The sequence below is a fragment of the Haliotis rufescens genome, unplaced genomic scaffold, assembly GCF_023055435.1.
Source record: "Haliotis rufescens isolate VD_foot unplaced genomic scaffold, xgHalRufe1.0.p SCAF_54, whole genome shotgun sequence".
Taxonomy (NCBI): domain Eukaryota; kingdom Metazoa; phylum Mollusca; class Gastropoda; order Lepetellida; family Haliotidae; genus Haliotis; species Haliotis rufescens.
The window spans coordinates 170,140-192,625 of NW_025964268.1; the positions used below are offsets into that span (position 1 = coordinate 170,140).

Below are 22,486 nucleotides of genomic sequence, written 5' to 3' on the forward strand. Positions count from 1 at the left end.
ATTGGATATGAGTAGTGAAGGATGTTTGGTAGGCGTTTTCTGATTGGCTGGGAATAATTTAGTTGACCTTGACCGGAGTTTTCAAGATGGCGACAGCATGCAAGGTTTTGACAAGGTTGTCCGGTACTGTATTTGTGGAAAATGCAAATGTTTACTAAATTCTTACTTTCGTCAACAAGTAAATGTTCCGGTACTCTAACAAAGTACACTTGGGTCATAGACAACCACGAGCACAAATGTTTTGTATCCTATAATCGTCGACATGATCTGAAGATTCATTCTTTGATTGGCGTTATTTTCACCTAGATCTTTTTCGTTTAGCCTACCAGGTGAAACTGAATGTTGCCTCTCTAATTAACTTGCATTAACTATCCCAGCACCTTGGTTAGCTTGACAATCGTATGAGTATTTGTGCATTCATAATTTCTCACAACTGCACATGTTTTTTGTTTACTATCCTACGTGTGACTTTCGACCTCCATGCTTTACCCCATAATTCTTGTGGCTGGGGCCTACCGCATTCGACATCATCTCTCATTCACAGAGGTTAGGAAGCTGAAATTTTGTGTTTGTGATCTTACCAAAATGGTGACAAAGGTGTCACTTTACTGTTCTGACAGTGACAGATTTTCGACCCAGTGTCAAAACATAGGGACCATGGAAACCATGTTGCATTTTTGTCAATTTATTGTTCAGACATTTTTTGGTTTTATTGAAATGGCATATGCAATAAATGTGTGCCATACCAAATAACATTTTTTTCTTTTCTGTGAATTGTTATATTTGACACATGAACACTGTCATTGCATTATGAAGAACATGTACATGATGTACGTTGTGGACCCCATATGGCCAGTTAGAGGATCTACTCATTTATTATCCCCCGCAACAAAGTTGACGGGGGATATAGAAATGGGCTCCGTCCGTCAGTCACGTTTCGTTTCCGGAGCATAACTCATAAACCGTTCAATATTTGTTCATCAAACTTTGTAGGTCTGTCAGGTACATGCTGAACTGGTGCCTTTTGCTATTTAGAAATTTTAGAAATGTTTATTTTTTTTACGTTTCCATGGCAGCAAGATGGACTTAGGTTCCAAACTCTTCTTTTTTTTACAATTTCCATGACAAGTTCCACCTCGGTTATAAAGGGTTAGCATGGTTAGGGATGGTTTAGATTTAATTATGTCATAAATTCTGCAACAGGGGCGGGGGATATAGCCACGTTAGTGGCAAACTCTTGTTAATGTTGAATTTGATGCAAATATTGTAAGGATGTCTCTTGTATAACATCATTTATATTTTTTAGTTTGCAATTGCATTAATTCTTTATTATCGTGTTTACCCATGTATGAAAATGACCTATCTGATCCAATGTAAAATTCACAGAACCATGTGGCTCTTTTTTTAGAGAAATGATGATTTTAGGATGTTTACCCCCCTGGCATATAATGCAGGGGGATATAGTCATCATCTGGTCTGTCTGTCCGTCTGTCCATCTGTATTTCCTTTCCGCAGCATGACTTGAAAACAGTGAAAGATTTTTCATCCAACTTTGCTACATGTATTAACCAGGGTCTGAAGTAATGCCTTTTGCTGTTGTAGGGCCTGGGGGGATTTGTAATCTTGATTGACTCTTGTTTTGTGTTACAATTCAGCGGAGCAGAGTCAGTCATGCTTATGTTTTTTCAATGATTACTGATTTAGTTTTCCAATTATCCAACAGATTCGTAATTGTCGTGATTATGGTTTACATATCTTTCATTTTTGTATTCCGGATTTCTGGAATGGTTTTATTCAGATCAATTGAAAATCACATACCCGGTACATCCACATGGCTGAGGTTGTCTTTGTTCAGGTTGGACATGTTGGAACTAAGATGAGTATTTCTCAGTCTAAGTAATTAATCTACTTGAAACCTTAGACTTCATCATGTTCATGACTCTAAAGCCATTATCACAGTAATGATTACTGAGGTATGGTAATCAAACTGTTAGTGTTATCAACTGTTAATAATCGCTGTGAATGAAAGTTGATTGTTTCATGTTGGCTGAGACAAAACATTTTTTCTGCTAGCCCAACCTTGTCACCTAATGTTATTTCTAGTATATTTTAGTACAAATATATGGAGTTAAATTTGCTAAGCTTACTAGACCAAAAGAAATTTTACTATACCTGTGCTTAGGACAAGTTGTTGAAGTCGTAGAATGGGGGTTTATGACACACATAAATGCCCAAAAGATAGATTGGGGAATCACACAAACGTTGGTCTTTATTCATTATAACATTATCAGCATAGTCTTATTTCATATTAATGACCATCATTTTACTATAATTTACATCATATTATATTGATTAATATGTAACAACTGAAACACTAGTTTCACGTTTTCTCTTGGTTGTTTTGATTTTGAGAACCATATCTGTTTTGGCAGCCACAGCAGCCATATGAAAAATGTTATTTTATCTCCAAACTGGTTACCATATTTGTCATATAATAATATAAATGGTATATACCAGGGAAGCTTTGTGTGTATAATTTTAAAACTGCAGTAAAATGGGATGTTTTTGGCATATTTGTCCTGGAAGTCATGACTGCATTTCTTTCCCTGTTGAACTTTCATCGGCATGATTTGAGACCTTGCTTTTAGGCTGCTTAGTTTAATCGTAGCACTCATTTGACTGCACTGTACATGATGTAATGTGCTTTAGTTTGCAGAGTCAACAGTATATTTAGATTTTGATAATTTCTATCAAATTTTCAATCATTAGTCGCACAAATTCTGAAGACAGGCTACTGAATAATCATCACTTATAATTTATGAAAACACCTACACCATGCATACTCACTGTATTGTTTACTTATTGTGAATACTGCACTTTGGACTTTGAACATGATACACAATGACCTGGGCAAATCATGAGAGTGATTGACCATGTTGACACTGCTATTTTTAGATGCACCCAAAACTAAAACATTTATCAAAGAAAAATGAACATGATAAAACTGGGTAGAATCCAATGAAATATTGTAGAATTGGAAGTAGAAAAATGAGATAATCATAGGTAGTGGTTGTTGTGCAATTCTTTCTTGTGTTAAGTATTTTTTTATCATTATTATGGTTATGGCATGCTGCATTTGAAAACCACTGCTTCTTGATTACAAAATTTTGTAGTTGTCTTGTTCAAAGTATGGGAATTCAGGATGGATTTTAGCAGAGATCTGAAACTGTTGTCTTACTCTCTCTCTCTCTCTCTCTCTCTCTCTCTCTCTCTCTCTCTCTCTCTCTCTCTCTCTCTCTCTCTCTCATGCTCATATTGATTGGAGATATGCACATTGGGACATGATGGGGTTGTCATTGATATATTCCTACACAATTCTCACACAATAGGAAATGATTACATTGACACAAATACAATTGTTACACCTTCCAAATGTGTGCTAACCATGCTGAAATTTCAGGCAAGTGTTGCTTCTAGTCCTCCATGATTTCTGTGAGTGTCAGTTGAAACATTGTTGTCATAAAAGTGTATGTGTTGCAGGCCTCGGACGACCTGGCCATGTTCGTCACATGTACACCGCCACACGGCCAAACCTCTTGATAGGTTCCCACACAAAGCTTATCTGCCAGGGCTTCACCGGCAAACAGGTAACTTTTCTTCATGGCACAGGTTTAGTTGTACTTGTATGGCATTATGCTAGCTCACAGGGAGGTGGGGTAGCCTTGTGGTTCAAGCGTTAGCTCTTCACGCCAAAGACCTGAGTTCGATTCCCTATGGGTACAATGTGTGAAGCCCATTTCTGTTTCCATCCACATGATATTGCTGGAACAGGGTTTTCGTGATGCACTAATGTGTGTCCAGTTTGCACAAATGTAGAGAATGGATGCAGATAAAAATATAATGTATCCCAAGGGACACACAGTAATATTCATTGTACCTTCTGCACAGTTGTGGGTGTCTGTTTTTTCATCCATCATATCATGACCACCATCTACATGACCATTGATTTATTCCAGGCACTAAAGTAATTATCCAAATGAACAGTACACTATTCCATTTAATTAGTTTACAGAACCCCCATATTGCTTGGAAGGACCCTTAACATTACTTATTGGGGGTCCTCTGGACCCCCAGTTGTGTAAATCTAAAGTTAAACCCTCCTGGAATATTATGGAAAACTATGCTAATTTGCTCACTGCTAGCTATTGGCTCTATTTTAGTTGTATTGATGTTACATCATGGAGAACTGTCATCATATGGCAACAAACAAACAACAAACAAAATAACCTGCTGCTCTTTGGATGTTTTGTTGTCATATAGTGGCATCAAATTGATCCCTGTTACCATGGTTATAGCAACAGCCACAGGTGTCTGAGTGGTATAAGGCACTGATAAATTGTCTAGAGTTGTGTCCCTTGTGCCAGGATCAACTTGTACGTTTGAACCCATGTTTGCCTTTATTTGTCAGCATCATACCCTTGTTGGCAGCAGTCAGCAATATGTGTTACTTCAGGCTTCCTACCTCATTAATTGATTAAGCAGACGTGATATAACTGAAATGTTGTTCAGAGCTGAGACACACCAGCTTCCTCCATCCCTTCAAGGATTTCAACACACCCCATTCTCTGTCTTTGAAGGGTACTTCATATTAATTATAGTTTGGTACTGTAGCAGAAGTCAAGAATAGTTTCACATATCTGCATGAAATTTGCATCTCCATGAAAACATGGTGTAAGTTTGACAATTTTTCAAAATATGTTTGTTGATTTTATTCATTACTTTATTTAATTTAATTACGATTTGCTTGAAACACCCTACATTGCTCTAAGACTATTCGATATGGACCTGTTGTTAAAGCACATGTGTCCCAGATTATGTTTTTTTCAATAACATTGCGGGAAATAGTTAATAATTTTAAATCTTTTGATAAAATATGGTAATACATATTTCTTGACTTTGTGAAAAGTGATAGGTTAATAAATGAATGATATTACCGGTAGGTTCATGAAACTATATATTATTTAGATGTCGCTACGGTGTGGCCATTACACCGGCCTGCGGTCTTGAAAGAGTTAACGAGCGGAGTACTTTGAAGTTTCACCAAGCAATATCAGTGTTATGATTCATTTACCAAGGGCCTGCTGAAATTTACAAACTATCAGCCTCAAGAAAAAATCTGTCGGCCTCGGGCCTGTCTTTTTCGAACATTGCCCTGTTGTATTGTTAAGTTTATGTAAATGAAAAATGGTTTGTAGCATAATTGACATAGTCTCCAAAATGTTTTTGCATGAACTTTGATGAATGATTCCATCCGATCCAGGGTACCTTCCACAGCCAACAGGCTATTGAGTATGGCTCCCAGATGGTTGGTGGAGTGTCTCCAGCCAAGGCTGGACAGACCCATCTCGGACTCCCAGTCTTCGGCTCTGTAAAGGAGGCAAGTCTACACTCTACACCAGACTCCTTTTATTAATGTGTACTATTTTATTTGTAAAATTATATTAATCAGTTTTGTGAACTTGTTTTCCTCTGCCATCAAGTGACAAGTACCTTGTAGGGATGTAAAGAACCTGCCCATGTTAGCATGGTTAATGAGTATTACTGTTCTTTGTCTTCATAGATATAGTATACCAAGGATATACATAATATAGGGAAGGAATTGTTTGTTATGCCAGAAGTTTCTTATGTCAGTAGCTTGTTACATCAGGATCTTGTTATATCAGTAGTGTGTTTTATTAGTTTCATGTTGTTACTAGGGGTGAAACGCTACAGCAAGGTCACGATACGATACACAGGTCACGATACGATACACAGGTCACAATATGATACAGATATTTATGTCAATTACATTAAGTAATACGTTACCACTGTTATACCGAGGCTGTTGTCCCCCACAACTGCTCTTATAGCGCAATCTTCCATAGAGATCTCAATCACCTCATGCAGCACGTGCGTAGCCACCTAGCTGCCATGTGACACCCTTCACTCTTGTCTCTTTGCTTGCCCTAGCCTGACGTGTATCTACTGCTCTACTTGTGTTCTACGGTTTCCGCCTCCTGCCTATCCTTGGTGATATTTATTACTGTTTCTTAGTCGTAAGTTAACTGTAATTTACGGGGCGTTAGTTATACGGCGCTTAGAAAATTTTCCCGCCTAAATTTGGACTTTGCGTGTTACAGGCGCTACGTGCGCTCTGCTATCACCCCTGAGGTGGCCGGTTCGTCCGGTCTGGCGCCCCTTGCAGGCACTACCTCCACGGCAGCGGCAGATCCCTTGGGCTGTCTGGGGATTCTGTCGCGGCTTTGTTATCTCAACTTGTGGACTCCAAACTGGCGGTTATCTCAGGATAAGGCCCTGGTTGTTCCGCCCCCGGCCCCTTCGGTGGCTTCTGGTTCGGACGTGGGGTCCACGGGTATGGAGGCGGCAACCGTAGTCACCGGTCCTTCCCCCGAGCCGATACTCCTGTTATCGACTAAGGACCATGTGGCCATGGTGTATGACCTCTTTGAGGACATGCCACGGCCCCAGCCGGCAACCGGGGAATCCACGGCTCTGTGGGTTCCTCCGAGGTTTTTGACGAGTCTGCCAACAAGGCTTTTCCCGCGTCAACTTAGTTGTGCGGGATCAAGCCATATTTGGAGAAAGCCTTCGCGGCGGCCTCCGGTCGGGGACTCCCGTTACCTCCTCCGTCGTGGAGAAAGGGTTCGTTCCCGGTGCATGACTTGGCCTTCCCCGAGGCAGGAGAGGTTGGGTGTCCGTGCCCCACCTGCTGCTACAGTCACTCAAGCAACTTTACAGCAAATGGACACCCTCTCTCGGCACTCAATGCTCGCTATGTAACATGGCGACACCTACTTGGCGGCGGCAGCCAGTCTGGTTGAAGGTTCCCCCACGGACCGAGACCAGCGCATTTATAACTGTTTGATCGGTTTGAATGCAACCCTTGAGTACGTTGCCGGGGCTTCGGCCTTTCTTTCCGGCACGTGCCATTTCTTGAGGCGGCAAGCGTACCTTGCCTCCTCTGGGTTGGACGCCGCCAACCAAGAGGTGCTCCTTTCGCAGCCTTGGTCTGCGCTGACCCTGTTTAATAATCGGATCCATGGTGTTCTAAAAGAACAGCAGTGTGCTTCGTCTGCCGCGGCATGCGTTGGATCTGGTTGGGTCTCTGCACAGATGCCTGGGTGGTGCCCCTAAACGGAGTGCCCCTCAGGATGCTGTGGCCGGGAAGTCCAAGGGGTCGGTGTCTTCTTCCTCTGGGAAGAGGTCCTGCCCTGAGGGCCCCGGTAAGGGCAACATGCCGCCCTTTCGGGGGAAGAAGGGACACTTGGGGAAGCCTAAGCCGTCTCGGGACGGTAAGGGCTCCTCCAAATGACTCTCACTTGCATGGTTCGTATGCCAACAGCGCCAGCTTCGGTTGGCCCGTAGGCGAACCCAAGTCATTCAGCCCTGGGCAGTTGCGCCTGCCGCAGCCTGTCAGGCCTCCCTTTCCTTCCCGTCGGAGCCAGACTCCAGATTTACTGGGAGAATTGGGAACAAGTGTTCGACGACCCTTTGGTGGTCAACACGATCCGGTACGGCTATCAGTTAGATCTCAAAGCGGATCCGCCGCTCACCGTCGCCCCTTTGGAAGGTTTCTATCTGGAAGCTGATCTTCCCATCCTCGACGATGCCATCGGCAGGTTGGTGGAGAAGAGGGCAGTATGGGAGTTAGCCCTACCAGAAATAACACCGGGGTTTACTCCAGGATATTTCTCGTTCCCAAAAAGGACAGTGCCGAACTCAGAATGATTCACAATCTGAAATCGTTCAACGAGTTTTACCTGCACAAGCCGCCCAAGTTCAGAATGTTGACCTTGGCGGACCTGAAAGGTCTGATCATGCCGGCCGACTGGCTCTCTTCGATCGACCTGAAGGATGCTTATCTGCATGATCCGATTCACTCGGACCATCACAAGTATCTCAGGTTTGTCTTTCAAGGCAGGCACTTTGAGTGGGTTGTACTACCATTCGGCCTTTCGTCCGCTCCCTGGCTGTTCACCCGGTTAACCACCCCCATAGTGGGGTTCCTCAAAAGAGTTGGTGATTCGGGGTATTATCAAGGGTTTCAAACAGCAAGATCTTAAGAAAGGTCGCACTGGACTCCTGCCTGGGATCTTTCCCTGGTGTTGAAATCGCTTACGGAAGCTCCGTATGAACCCTTGAAAAATGCTTCGTTTCGGCATGTGACTTGGAAAACAGCATTTCTCCTCTCCTTTGCCACACACTCGATGTCACCAAAGTACGATTCGATAGGGGTGACGAAGGAACGGTCCGCCTGGGCCTGCTCATGGGCTTCGTCGCTAAGAATCAGAAGTTTGGCCAAACGGAGAGAGAATTCACTGTAAGATCACTCAAAGAAATCTTACATCCTGCTGATACCGAGGACAGATGGGGCCCTTAAGTATTATCTTAAGGCTTCGAATGAACGCAGACAAGGGCGTGACCGTCTGTTCATATCGTGTAACCCTAATCGGAGTGCTGACATAACTCGCAACTCGATTGCGTTATGGCTTCGTTCTGTAATCAATCTGGCGTATCGGTCTCAGGGGTTACCGGTTGCGGGGTCAAACCTGCACGAGATTAGGGCGATAGCGGCAACATTTGCCCTACACTTCAATATATCTGTTCACAGAATATTGCGGAGTTGTTACTGGCGTTCTGACTTGGTTTTTGCCATCCATTACCTCAGAAAGGTCTCTGATGAAGTCAGTTTTCGGGTTGTAGGTGCTCCCCACCGCCTACTGTGGTAGTCAGCCTTGGTATAACAGTGGTAACGTATTACTTAATGTAATTTGTAGAATTTTCCTATTCGGAATATTCTATAAGTATTCCGGCTGCTGCCCGCCTGTCCGTTCCCCGAGCACTTGTTCGCGCAAGAGTGAAGGGTGTCACATGGCAGCTAGGTGGCTACGCACGTGCTGCATGAGGTGATTGAGATCTCTGTGGAAGATTTCGCTATAAGAGCAGTTGTGGAGGACAACAGCCTCGGTATAACAGTAGTAACGTATTACTTATAGAATATTCCGAATAAGAAAATTATACAAAATTGCTTGGAAACTTAATAATAAATGTTTCAGAGCAGGTTCAAAAGGAAAAGCTAGCTGTAGACACATGTTTGTAAGGGTTATTTACTGATCTGTTCATTCTCTTTGTAATGTTCATGAACAAATGTAGTTTAAAATACCACACATCTGGTCTATCAGGCTAGGGAAAAGACGGGTGCAGATGCTACAGTGGTTTTCGTACCCCCACGTTATGCTGCTCCAGCCATCTTAGAAGCCATCGATGCGGAGATACCGCTGTGTGTGTGTATCACAGAGGGCATCCCCCAGCAGGACATGGTCCGAGTCAAACACAAGCTTGTCAGGCAGAGCAAGACCAGGCTCATCGGACCAAATTGCCCTGGCATCATCAAGGTAGAAATGGTTGTCCAGTCCCAGGGTTAGAAACTAACTGTTTTGGTCCACTAGTCCTTATGATGATGACATATAGCAAAACCCTTAATAATGGCCAATTTCTACTAGTCCTTGGGATACCTTAACTATTGGGCAGTTTGGCAAGGACTATAGGACTAGTGCCAAATTCTAACGCTGCAGTCCAGAGCATTTTGACCCTGTCATCTATGGTTCAGCAATTGGCTGTGTAGATATGTATTACTTAGGCCTGCCAGGGACTTATAATTGTGGGTTGAAATCCCGAGTTGTCCTGATTATGTTTCTTTGGTTTGTCAGAATAATAATTTGTGCTTGTGGGTGGAAGATCAGGGGTTTGATCCTCAGGTCACATCATTCCAAAAGACATTTAAAGATGGTACTTGTTGTTACCCTGGTTGGCACTCAAAATTAAGACGATAACATGTGCACAGGCATATATATCATGATATATGTGAGCAAAATAATCATGAATACCGGAAGAGGCAATGTAATGGATCGGGAGGTCAGGTTCAATTACGTGGTTTATTGCAGATCATTGTTCCCTACGATGTGGGATCAATGACCAGATTGTCTGGTCCAGACTCAATTATTTACAGCTTATTATTTATTACCAACCTTATCTAGCATATCTGATATAACTGAAATACTGTTCAAGAGTGATGCTCTTAGCACAGCCCATGACTGTCACTGAAATTCTGTGAAAACGGCAATTAACACCACTCACTATCACATGATATATCATGTATCACATTGATGAATGTTCTGTTTGCAGCCAGGAGAAATTAAGATAGGAATCATGCCAGGACACATTCACTTGAAGGGGAAAATCGGTAAGATGCTTCTCTGTGTGAAATAATAATAACATGCTTGAGTAATATCATACATAAAACATACTGAGATTTAATGTCATTTGATGAGTCACAAGTGTAATCTACTTTGTTTCACAGTGGTTTTTGCACAGTACCCGGTATTATTCATCAATACAAGATCAAACTCTCAACATGCTCAAATGATGTAACAAGCTGAAATGTGGTAAAAAAAAAAATTCAGTATACAATAAGGTGAGACATGCCTCAAAACACAGCTCAGCTTGGAACACTGTTCAAAACACCGTCCATACAGGGGTCAGGAACTCTGACAACTGATTTCACAACAACCAGCCATTGTTTCTGTACTTTATGAGAAGTCGGTGTTACGGCCAAAATGATAAAATTATTATTTGGTATTTATGTGTTCTAGATAGATTGCTATGATTAACCCTAGTGCAAATAGCAGTGATTTATTGTCAAGTTTGTTTTTTAGCGGGTTGCAATTTTCGTGGTTACAAAGGGGAATAACTGCTGGTAGGTTTTATTTTTGAAGTATGTTGCTGGCCTGCCTGCCATCATTGCCATGTGGGTTATTCTTTTGGAAGAATAGATGGTCTACAAACGGTATGAATTACTTTATTAGCAGTCTTTGCTTGGAAGCATTTTGTGTTAATATTATTAACTTATCAGCAGCACTTTCTATAGTATTCAGTCACGTTATTTAGTCTTTGGCTTTCGAAGCTGTTTGCTGCATTCAAAACTCGCTCGCTTTGCACGAGGTGTTAAAAATACATTTTGCAATAGGTTTTTTTGCGAGGGCTTTTCAAACTTATTTTTTAACAGTTAATGCTTATTTATAGAAATATTGGTTATATGACTTGACTGACATGTTTCGGTTCTCCAGAATTTCAAAGTTGTAGTCTTTGTAAAAATATATCTTTATTGGTGAAGTTTGATACATAAGGTTGTAATAGTATCACAATGTGAAATAGCATTATGTCATGCTATATTTTCTTATTTATTGCAGTCAATCTGTCACAAGTGAGACTTCAACACGCTATGAAATATGAACTGAACTTTGATATAAACTTTCACTACAGTCTTCAGTCTTGCTTTTTTTCTGAATTGGCGATAGGGCCTATAGATCTATCTACCATAGAGAAGAACAGTTGGACTGCATGGTGTTATCTGTAAACTCCAATATGCTTTTTGATCGATACATATTGCAATATTTTTTCTGTATTCCTGTATAGTGGGTAAACAAATGTAGCTGGGTTTCATTATTTTTTGTATTGTTCAACCTAAATCTACACAGAAATTCATTCACAAATGATGTTTCTCTTCCAACTGATTGACATGACAGCAGACACGCGGAAAGACATTGCTTCCAATATATCGCAATACATATCACAATACATGTACCTGTATTGCAATATATTGCAATACAATTTTTGGGCCAATACACAGCCTTGATGGGAAAGGTATTATGGGTATTGTGAATCACTTAAAACATTGTGTTTGATCATCACTTTTGGAGGACAATTAATAATAAAGGATTGGTTGTTCGTCTGTTCCATTATGTTCATCAACTAGAATAAAACAGCATATAGGCACAAACAAAAACTTCTAATATAACTTGAAATGTTAGAACAAGATCCTCAGATTTACTATTTCTAACTTCCCAATTTCGTGTAGCGATGCTCATGATGTTAATCACTTGATCGTCTGTTCGAGACTCGATTATTTACAGACCGCCATCAGATAGCTGGAATATTGCTGTGTGCGGCATTAAACAACAAACCAAACCCAAAAAACCCACAATTTCTAACTGATTAATAACATTCTTTCACCTGATCTTCCATTAGTTGTGTTAGTAAGTGCACCCACTGATGTATATATGTACGATATCACTTGTTTGTGTTTAAGGAATTGTATCTCGATCTGGCACTTTAACATATGAAGCAGTGCACCAGACTACAGAGACAGGGCTTGGGCAGTCCTTGTGTGTCGGAATAGGTGGAGATCCCTTCAATGGCACAAACTTCGTGGACACCCTTGAATGCTTCTTACAAGACCCACACACAGAAGGTAGGATTTTCAAAGGAATATTCCTGCCAAGAATCATGATTGCTGAGAAGGTAGGATTTTCAAAGGAATATTTCTGCCAAGAATCATTAACTTTACCCATACCCTGAACCCAGGGGTCCGGAAACCGTCATATGCGCCGAACATGTCCGATTGGGAATCTCAAATGTCCGTTTTAAAATACATTTTAAAAAGTATTGTCCGGACATTCTTAAATTTTGACCGGACATGATCAACAGTTAGGACTGAGCAGTTTCTGTCTGCAGTTGCAACACAATGAAGATTAACTACACTGACAAGCTTTGTTTGTTTTGATTGCTGAAAATACATCGTACCTACACGATAGTCCAATCGGTCAATCACTGTAATAGGCAATAAACTGAGTTGACACTGATTAATCGAGGATTAATTACTGAGAACATCTTGTTAATTTGAGTGAAAGGTGTTTACAACTGTACATTAATACCTTGCATCATCGATGTACCTCATTATCCTCACAATGCTACGATACGTAACCTCAGACAAGAAGCGAAAGCGTGACGACAGCCAGTCGACCCATGCAGATCAGTCGAGCGGATCTGCCAAACCCTCAAAGTCTGGACGATCATTTTGTAAGTCGTGGCTAACGACTTTCACTTGGTTGACATACAATGAGGATTGTCAGATTTTATTGTTTTCAGTAGCTAGTCGTATATTGAATCTTGATTGACCGCCATTTTGCTTTCTCGGACGATCGATATCCAATTTTTTTATGGTCAATAATTAAGTACAGATGAAAAAAGTATTCAAATAACTATTGCTATCAACGGTATTTTAGTATTTGTGATTAAATTATCTGTCTTGTTTTTAAAAAAACCTTTAGTTTAAAAAAAACTTTTCCCGTGAGGTCACGTGATATGGGATAATAGTCTCGATCCAAATGTTACAACGCGTACACTTGAGCAGACTCATGAATATTAATTAGACCGTTCACTACGTTAACAGATCGTTATTATAACAGAAAAAAACGTATGTTTTCCATGTAAATCTAAAATGATATTATTTGTTATTAATTGTCCTGTGAATTAAACAATTTAAATTGAAAAAATTCATAATTCATCATATTATGAATACGTAAACTTGTAATGTGTGTGAAAAGTCGTACTAAAATACGCTATTTGAAGGGGGCGTGGCCTAAATGCAAATGTCCGATTGGGATTTTAAATTTTCCGGACCCCTGCCTGAACCCAAATGCACACAAAATTATGCAGATAAAATTCTGTCAGTTTTTGTAAATTAGTCTCTACGACCAGATGCAACACCTCATGCAGCATGTGGAGGCTGCCATTGTGAGCCAAGTCTTGACGCCATTCCTACCAATGAAACTGTAGAGTTTGTAGTAAGGCAGTAAACCATTGTGCATCAGTAAAGCATCTTCCATTAAATAATTTTATATGCACTTTTTTCAAAAACCACAATGAGCATTTTGTCTCCTGCTATCACACTAAGTCCTCTGACATCCATAACAACTTTTACAAATAGTATTTATTTTTTCACCCTTCTGTTATGCATGTGATAGGTCAATTTCTTTTTGACTGTCAGAGGGCAGTAGGGTAAGCTTGTTGTCAAAGTGTTGCTCGTCACACTGAAAACCCCATCTTCCCGAGGCAAGGGAGTTAACTGACTCCAAAAGTCCAGTTTCCACCCTTGCCGAACTAGGCTGGAATTTCTGGGCTTGATTGTGGCGCCACTAGTAACTATTACGAGTTATGTCCCTTCTATGCCCCTCCTATTGACCAATCAGATTCCACCTCTTATATCACTAGCATTTGCTTCAAGCAAAAATGTCAAGTCTGATCGATGGTCAAGATATGAATTGTAATAAAGTTTGTCTTGCCGTGCGAAGTGCATCAAATCACGTGAACCCCTTGATTAACAACATGAAAAGATTTGGAAAATATCTGTTGTTGCCCAGTTGACGGTACACATCACTTGCAAATCCTGCAGTAGACAGAAATCTGCACGTTGGAATCAATGTTGTTTACGAACTGGTTGTCTATTTTGTTACAAGATTTTGTTTGGACTGTGCATAGACTCTTTAGTCCAGCCAAAATATAACTCCATAATTGCAGCCTAGTTCGGCAAGGGTGGAAACTGGACTCTTACAGTCAGTTAAATTACCTTACCTTGGGAAGATGTGACAATCCAGGTTGCAAATGGGCAAAAATGTGTGAAGCCCATGTCCCTTGAATATTACGAAAAATGTCAAACCAGACTCTCTCTCTCATTCACTCTCGCGCTCACTCATTCACTCTTTCCTTGTAGGTATTGTCCTGATTGGTGAAATTGGTGGTGGAGCCGAGGAGAAAGCTGCTGAGTTCCTGAAAGAAAACAACAGGGTGAGGAAGTCATCTGTCTCAGGACGTTATCACCATAGTCAAGATCCATCTTGTAAAATTCAAGACATTTTAGTTTCTATGAATATCTTTTGTTAATATATTAGGCTCCACATTTGTCATACCCTTTGTATATTTGTCTTCATGAATGGAACTTCTTCTATGACAAGAAAGAAAAAGATTGTGATAAAAAAAAATGGTGGACGTCCATGTGATCATGTATCCTCCACTAATATGTATGTTACTTTTTTATTTCCGTTCTTCATCAAGGTCTGTTATTTATATTGTCCTGCTTCTTCGCAGGGACCAAATGCCAAACCAGTGGTTTCGTTTATCGCTGGTTTGACAGCTCCCCCTGGGCGCCGTATGGGACATGCTGGTGCCATCATTGCTGGTGGTAAGGGGGGTGCCGAGGAGAAAATCGAGTCTCTGAGAGCAGCAGGTGTTGAGGTGACCATGTCCCCAGCTCAACTAGGAGTCACCATGGCCAAGGTATGTAACACTGAATCTTATAGGAAATCTCCCTTACAGATCCCAGAGCATCATGTTTTACTTATCCTGCATTACTCCTTAATGCTTTTAATGCTCACTTTTGACAGGAGACGAAGCTGCGAGAGTCCACCTGAGGAAGTTGTTTCAATGAAGTGTGAGGCAGGACCCAGCGGATGAGGCCATGTGACTCCCACGTGGAGATGTCATGTTAACTCTACATTACTGCTTGTCACCAGACAGACATGTTGCTCCAATGAATTGACCAGTTTTGGATGAACCTGTGGTGGTGACTGGTGGAGTCCCCAGTACGTGTATTTGTGCAGGTTTGAGGTTTTTGTGTTTCTCTCTCCTCTTCAAGCTTTAGCAGTCACTGCTGCATTCCAGGAGGATGTCAGACACAAGATTCTCTACATGAGTTGCTTGTGGTTGGGTTGGACCTTGTTCTTCAGGGATATCTGACATTCCCCTCCCTCCTGCACATACCCAGACCCGCTTCGCCAGTCACTACTACCCACGCTACGCTGACAGTACCTTTGCAGGGACAGCTGTGATACCTGCACCTCTGGGCTCCTCGGCGACTCCTGTGCTTAAGAGTGTCTTGGTGATACCTGCACCTCCGGGCTTCCCCTGCCTGCGCTGACCATCCTTCAGAGCCCTTTGTTTACTGCGCCGCATCATACCAAAAGATGTTAAAAGACTTGTTGTTACCCTGTCTGGCGCTCGGCATTAAGGGGCTAAAACAAGGACTGGTTGGCTTGTAGTCAGTATACTGTGTCTGAGTGGGATATTCATGTTAAACTGCAGTATGGTATCTCAGTGAGCTAGCACTATAAATCGGCATCAGTCCGGCCTAGTAGAGGCAGCCACACACATACATACGAGTGCATGCACGTCGCTATAAGTGCAATAATCTTGGACGCGACATTAAACCCCATTTCACCTCACCTCACCCAATGCCAGTTGGTTGGACCATCTCCAGACGGTGGTTGATTACCAAAAGAGGCAGATTGATCACATGCGCAATCACCTCAGGGTGGTGCTCACAGAGATCACTGCACCCGCCATCTGGGTTATTTAAGCCCCGGCTCCTTTGTCAGACGTGGTCAGCTTCATCTCTGTTCAACAACCATATCTCCCATACCATGCCAAGGTCTCGAGTTATACTTGAGATGAAACAGCCCTAAAAGCTCTGGAGCATGTCTCCCAGAGCTTCTCAAATGCAGGCAACTACTACTACTTTTCTAGGCAGAGGACGTGGTAGAGAGAAATCACAAGGCACCTATCAAAGGCAGCGGCAAATCCCAAGGCAGCGACGGGAAGGATAGGCAATGAATGCTCAGACTACAACTGGAAGCTCCCACCCCATGTCGTTCAAGTCTTTGACACCCCAGTAGGTGGTAGACTGGGTCAGTTTGGGCACAACTGGATCACCTTACAACTGGATCACATACTTAACCACGGCGCCTCCATGGTGGCTCTACCCCCAAAAGCAGCATTTACTTCTGATGGCCAACTTAAATATATTGCTAGGGAAAAGAGCCATAGAGATTGTGCACACCCAAACCCTAACACCAAGGTTCTACTCTCCTATCTTTCTCATATGCAGAATCTTCACGAGATTTGGGTGGTTACCTCTACAATGGCTCTACACAGTAATTGCTCTATTAGAGCCATCATGAAAGGATTTTTTTGGAAATCCGACACTGTCTTCGTAAGCCACTACCTGAGGAACATGGCCTTGGAAGATGTCGAAATCAATCATAGTTTTGGCCCTCTAGTCGCAGCCCAGCAGGTCACCATGGGTTATTCTGCTAACCGGCAGTTGGCTTGGTAAATCAGTTTCTAGACTTGAGCGCACACCAATTTCTCTTGCTGTTTTTTCCCGTCCTCATACTCTCGTACCATCTACGGACATGACTGGTCGAAGAAGTTGCAAATCTGCGCAAAGTGAAGCTCCAATCTCATTAAAATCAGATCTTAGTTTTCGAAACCGCTAAACAAAGATCTGAGGACATCCCATAATGGGTCACGTCAGAGCAACCTTTCGCGAAGTTTAACCAACCAATGAAATGACTGACAAGAAATCGACATTGGGCAATCAGAAGGCAGCTTTCTCAAGCTTTTGGACACAAGTTTCAAACTGGCGACTACGCTTCGAAACATATTTTGACGTATTCTTGATTAAAAAAATTAAAACTGATAAAGAGAACATTCTGGAATGGCTTATAGATGGCCTAGATTGTATGGATATAATAAAAAAAACTGTAACTGTCATTTGGAATACCCTCTGTTAAATCTTTTGAGCTTGCATGATTAGAAAACACATTCCTTCCGTCACTTTCATCATCTGGTAAGCAATGCTCTGATTGGTTGGATGAAAGGTCGTTCTGATGTGACCCGTAATGGGCTATCCTCAGATCTTTGTTTAGCGATAGCGAAAACTAAGATCTGATATTAATGAGATTGAGTGAAGCTCTCAATGACTGCCGTGAACTACTGCAGAGTCCAATAAAAATGCATTAAGGAGTAATGCAGGATAAGCAAAACTTTAAGTAAAATCTAAATATTTTTTACATTTGTATACTTATCCTGCATTACTACATCCAAGGGCCCACCTGTCGCCGACCTTCCTCCTCATGATCTCTTCAGATGTAAAGATATAGACATCCATGACAAGCAGTAATGAGGAGTTTACGTGACGTCATCATATCGGAGTCACGTCTCAGTTGCTGGGTCCTGACCCACACTTCATTGAAACAACTTCTTTCTCAGCTGGACCCTGCAGCTTCGTTTTCTGTTAGAAGTAAGCAGTAAATGCATTAAGAAATAATACAGGTTAAGTTTACAAATGTATGAATATATTTAGATTTTACTACTTCCGGTATTTAGTGAAACGTTCATCCACATTCCACTCTCATTCCCTTCTTGGCTACAGCAGTCTCTACTTTTCCCCACCTCAGCTCCCGTAGTTTAGATGATTGGGGCTTCCTTTATAGAATTAATTTATTTGACCTGATGCTATATTTTGGGTACTACATGTATAATAATTATGTCCGTCTACTATGCAGGACATGAGCCCTGTTTAATATCTACTTGTCTGGGCAATCTATTTAAGATGGCAATGATTTTATGAAATGATTTGTTCAACAGCATTTCTGAATTGGATGTAAAACCATATGTTTTGGCTAGACATGGCCTATATTTTTTTTGGTTAAACATTATTTTCTTTAGTTAAATCATAGAACTGTGTGGAACAGGAATTACTGTTAAAAGTTTGAATATATTTGGATGTTGAAATTTATACAACTGCTTCTGCTTCTTAAATTCAATTCATGTCTGACATGTCAATGGAATACACCTTTAAGAATGATGCATTTACTTGAAAATTTCCCCTTTCAGGCTATGCAGAAGGCGGGGAGATAACTGCTGCTGGAATGAATGGCTGTAACCGTGTGCCAGGAGTGCGACCTTTGATTCATGTACAGTGTTACCAGTAGTCAGTCTTGGGTTAAGTTGGTAGTTGGTGCCATACCATTGGGGCAACTGGTTTACCTGCTGCCTGATGCATGCAACCAATGAATGACCAGTGTGGCAAACATTGATGACAGTAGGAGGGGCAGCCACATGCTGTATAAGTGATGCTTAATGCTCTATTTCATCAAAAACATGTATGTCAAAATCGAAAAATGTCTCACAGCTGTTCAAAATTGGTTGAATAGGACACAAAATGAATTTTTGAAGATGAATGACTGGTTTGCAAGGGAAAGGTAGTGGTATGGGCATTGCATTAAATAAATTGACTTATTGTCGGTATCCGTGATAGTTTTGCTGTGAGTCTTTGAACGGAGGGGATGCAAGACAAGACTCTGATGCAGTCATTTCATCACTGTTAAAGTTCATTGGATGAGAGAGGCGTCCACTGTTATGGATATTTTCATCTCTGAGGGTACTGATGTGATGTATGGACAAGAATAGTTTTGTCTTTGAGGCCAAGGTGGCATCTTTGACTTTTTGTTCAAGGGAAATACCTTTGACTGATACAAGGCACTCCCCCCATTTATAACAGATAGTATATTTATACTCATTTATATGTAATCAGATATATGTACTGATCGTAGGTACTCCCATTATGACCTTCAGTTTCGCAATATGTGATGGTGCAGTGCCCAGTTGTGTCCAATGAATGGCATTACCCCTCGTGAAAACTCCAATCACAAAGAATGTAAATGTACTAAAGTTATATTGTTCATAATTTTATGTTGATTGAGAATTGATATTTCCTGCACCAAAGGTCAAATAAACTAAAGTTTGACCCTTATGTTTGTTTGTTGTAGTTTTTGACAACAGTGAACAGTAAATGGATGTTGAGACTCTTGACATATTGACCACATAAACATGCTTTCATTTTAAGGCAATATCAAACTTCGTGAGTGAGTGAATGTAGTTTAACAATGCTTTGAACTTGATGTGTGACAGAAAGGCCTATGATGTAGGTCTTAATGGGTATGGTGCTGACAAACCTAAAACATTTCATGTCCAACTGGGATTCCAATCCATGATCAGGTTTCTTGCAAGCCTACCAAATGTTTTGTGAAAAGGTGTACATATCCTGCCCAGTGGGTGGCATCAATTACAAACACATGCAAAGGCAGGTCAAGTGGGTGAAAGGCAGGGAATTGCTTCAGACTTAAGTGTTTTCACTGATGCGTCAACTTTGTAAATGTCCTCCACATGCTACCATACAAAGTTTTCAAACCTTTAATGTTGTAACCCTGATCAAACAACTGTTGAGCAAGAGTCGAATGATTTTCTTTGAAATCTTTGTGGGATGAGTTGCTCGATTGCATCTTTAAAATTGTGAAATGTAAACACGAAAGGCTGGAGCTGCTGGACATGAGGGAAAGTTGACAGTGCTTGGACATCCCAGGGATATCGTATATATATCCGGGAATTATTTCACACCTTGATCATATATAGGGTCGCGGTCATAGCTTGCAGAAACATCTGTTAGAACAATAACTTGTGATTTACACTAAGCTTATGAAGCTTGGTCACGTCACCCTTGGGATAGGGAAGTGACCAGGGCACCGTCCACAAAAGTATCTTAGCGCTACAACTGGCGTAAGCCAGTGTTAAAGTATGGGAGTTGCAATCACCTCAGCGTTACGATGGCTTTGTGGAACGGGGCCCTGGAAGGGTCATGGCTACTGTGAAGGTGATTTGTTCAGGTATGTTTGACATGTACTATATGGTCCCGCGTTTGTTCATGTGAACAATTGACTAGCCTTTGCATGTGACGGATGCCACTGGTAGGGCAGGATATACTCACCTTTTCGTGAAGACCTGTACATCCTCACTATTTGATAGTGATTCATAAACACCATCTTCCCGAGGCAAGAGAGTTAACTGGCTATAAAAGTCCTGTTTCCACACTTGCCGAAATAGGCTGGAATTACTGGACTCGATTGTAGCGCCACCAGTGGCTCTTACCAGTTATGTCCCCTCTGAGCCACTCCTATGGACCAATTTGATTCCACTTCTTGGATCACTTGCGTTCGCTTCACACAAAATGGTTGCGCCCGGTCAGGACGATCTGATCGATAATCAAGATCTATATTGTGATAAAACGGGTCTTACATCGCAAAATGCATCAAATCACGTGAGCACCTTGATTAAAAACATGAAAAGATTTGGAAAATATCTGCTGACGAGTTGGCGGTGCACATGCTTTGCAAATCAAGACCGCCTCCGTGGTCCTGTGGTAGAGCGTCCGCCCTGAGAGCGGAATTTCCGGGGTTCGATCCCCGACCGAGTCATACCAAAAGACGTTAAAAGATGGTACTTTTTGTTACCCTGTCTGGCGCTCGGCTTTAAGGGGCCAAAGCAGGGACTGGTAGGCTCGGAGTCAGTATACTGTGTCTGAGTGGGGTATTCATGTGAAACTGCGGCATGGTATCTCAGTGAGCTAGCACTATAAATCGGCATCAGTCCGGACTAGTACAAGCAGCCACACACACACGTGCATGCACGTCGCTTTATAAGTGCAATAATCTTGGACGCGACGTTAAACCCCATTTCACCTTTGCTAATCCTGCAATCGACCGAAATCTGCACGACAGTGTACGAACCTGATTTCGATTTCGTTGCACGATTTTAATTGGGCTATGCATAGACTCGTTAGTCCAGCCAAAATGTTACTCCATAATACCAGTCTAGTTCGGCAAGGGTGGAAACTGGACTTTTATAGCCAGTTAACTCTCTTTCCTCGAGAAGATGCATAAACACATGCTCTTAATATAGTCGGAATCGTACAATCGACACTTTCGTATGTATATGGAAAGGTTTTTATCGCTTGTATTGCACTTAAGATATGTCTTATGCAAGTAATGGCCATAAGATTTGAATAATAAACCAGAATGGACCAGACAATCCAGTGATTAACATCATGAGCATCACACCACGCCATTTGGATACGATGACATGCATCAACCAAGTCAGTGAGCCTGACCACCCGATCTCGTTAGTCGCCTCTTCGACAAGCACAGTCGCCCTTTACGGCCAGCACGGGTTAACTTTATTTTTATGAAGGTAGCACACTGCATGAGACTTGTGTTTTCCCCTAGCCAGAAGTGATGGCATCAACACTTCGAATAACTTAGTTAGACTTTAAACATTCAACAATCAAAGACTTAATGAGGCTTTTTAAAAGTTTTAGGGAATACATGTGGAGGTCATGTCCAAAATTGACACGTTAGTGACCAAACCTTTGACTTGTACTTTTTGTTCTCGCGTCAGAATATGTCACCTTTTTGCGAACACCTGGTGTCATCACTCACTGATGGAGGTTCATAAATAGAAGGTCGTTGGTTCGATCCAAAAGACGTTAATATATAGTACGCGGAGTCAGTATACTGTGACTGACTGGGGTATCCATGTTAAACAGTGGCATGGTGTCTCAATAGGCTAGTACTATGAACCGGCATAAGTCAGTCAGTACATGTTTTTATCTTTAGAACATGTTGTATAAGAAACCTAAAAAAGTGTCCTAGAAAATGAACCCATCAAACCCTGTGGTATGTGATCATTTCTGAGGCCTTCTGAAAATTGTGATGAAGGGGCTGCTTCTGTTTTTGCAAGTTCTACGAAACACTTTTTTAGTCAAGTGACCGAGGTTCTGTCTAACATTTTAAGGAAATTCGTATATAAGGGAACATGCAAGGAAATCCACACATGCCATTACTGTGCAGCTCTG

At 41.6% G+C, this 22,486-nt stretch overlaps 1 protein-coding gene across 1 annotated transcript; it reads left to right on the forward strand.

The window, feature by feature from the left end:
• The first annotated feature begins 19 nt into the window (after nucleotides 1–19).
• LOC124138487 (succinate--CoA ligase [ADP/GDP-forming] subunit alpha, mitochondrial-like) lies at nucleotides 20–19,552 on the forward strand. Its single transcript, XM_046505156.1, has 9 exons — nucleotides 20–123; nucleotides 3,541–3,647; nucleotides 5,321–5,437; nucleotides 9,243–9,455; nucleotides 10,246–10,303; nucleotides 12,209–12,370; nucleotides 14,672–14,745; nucleotides 15,046–15,234; nucleotides 18,634–19,552. Exons 1-9 carry the CDS (start codon nucleotides 87–89, stop codon nucleotides 18,655–18,657), a joined length of 981 nt encoding a protein of 326 aa, XP_046361112.1. The 5' UTR covers nucleotides 20–86; the 3' UTR covers nucleotides 18,658–19,552.
• Nucleotides 19,553–22,486: the final 2,934 nt, after the last annotated feature.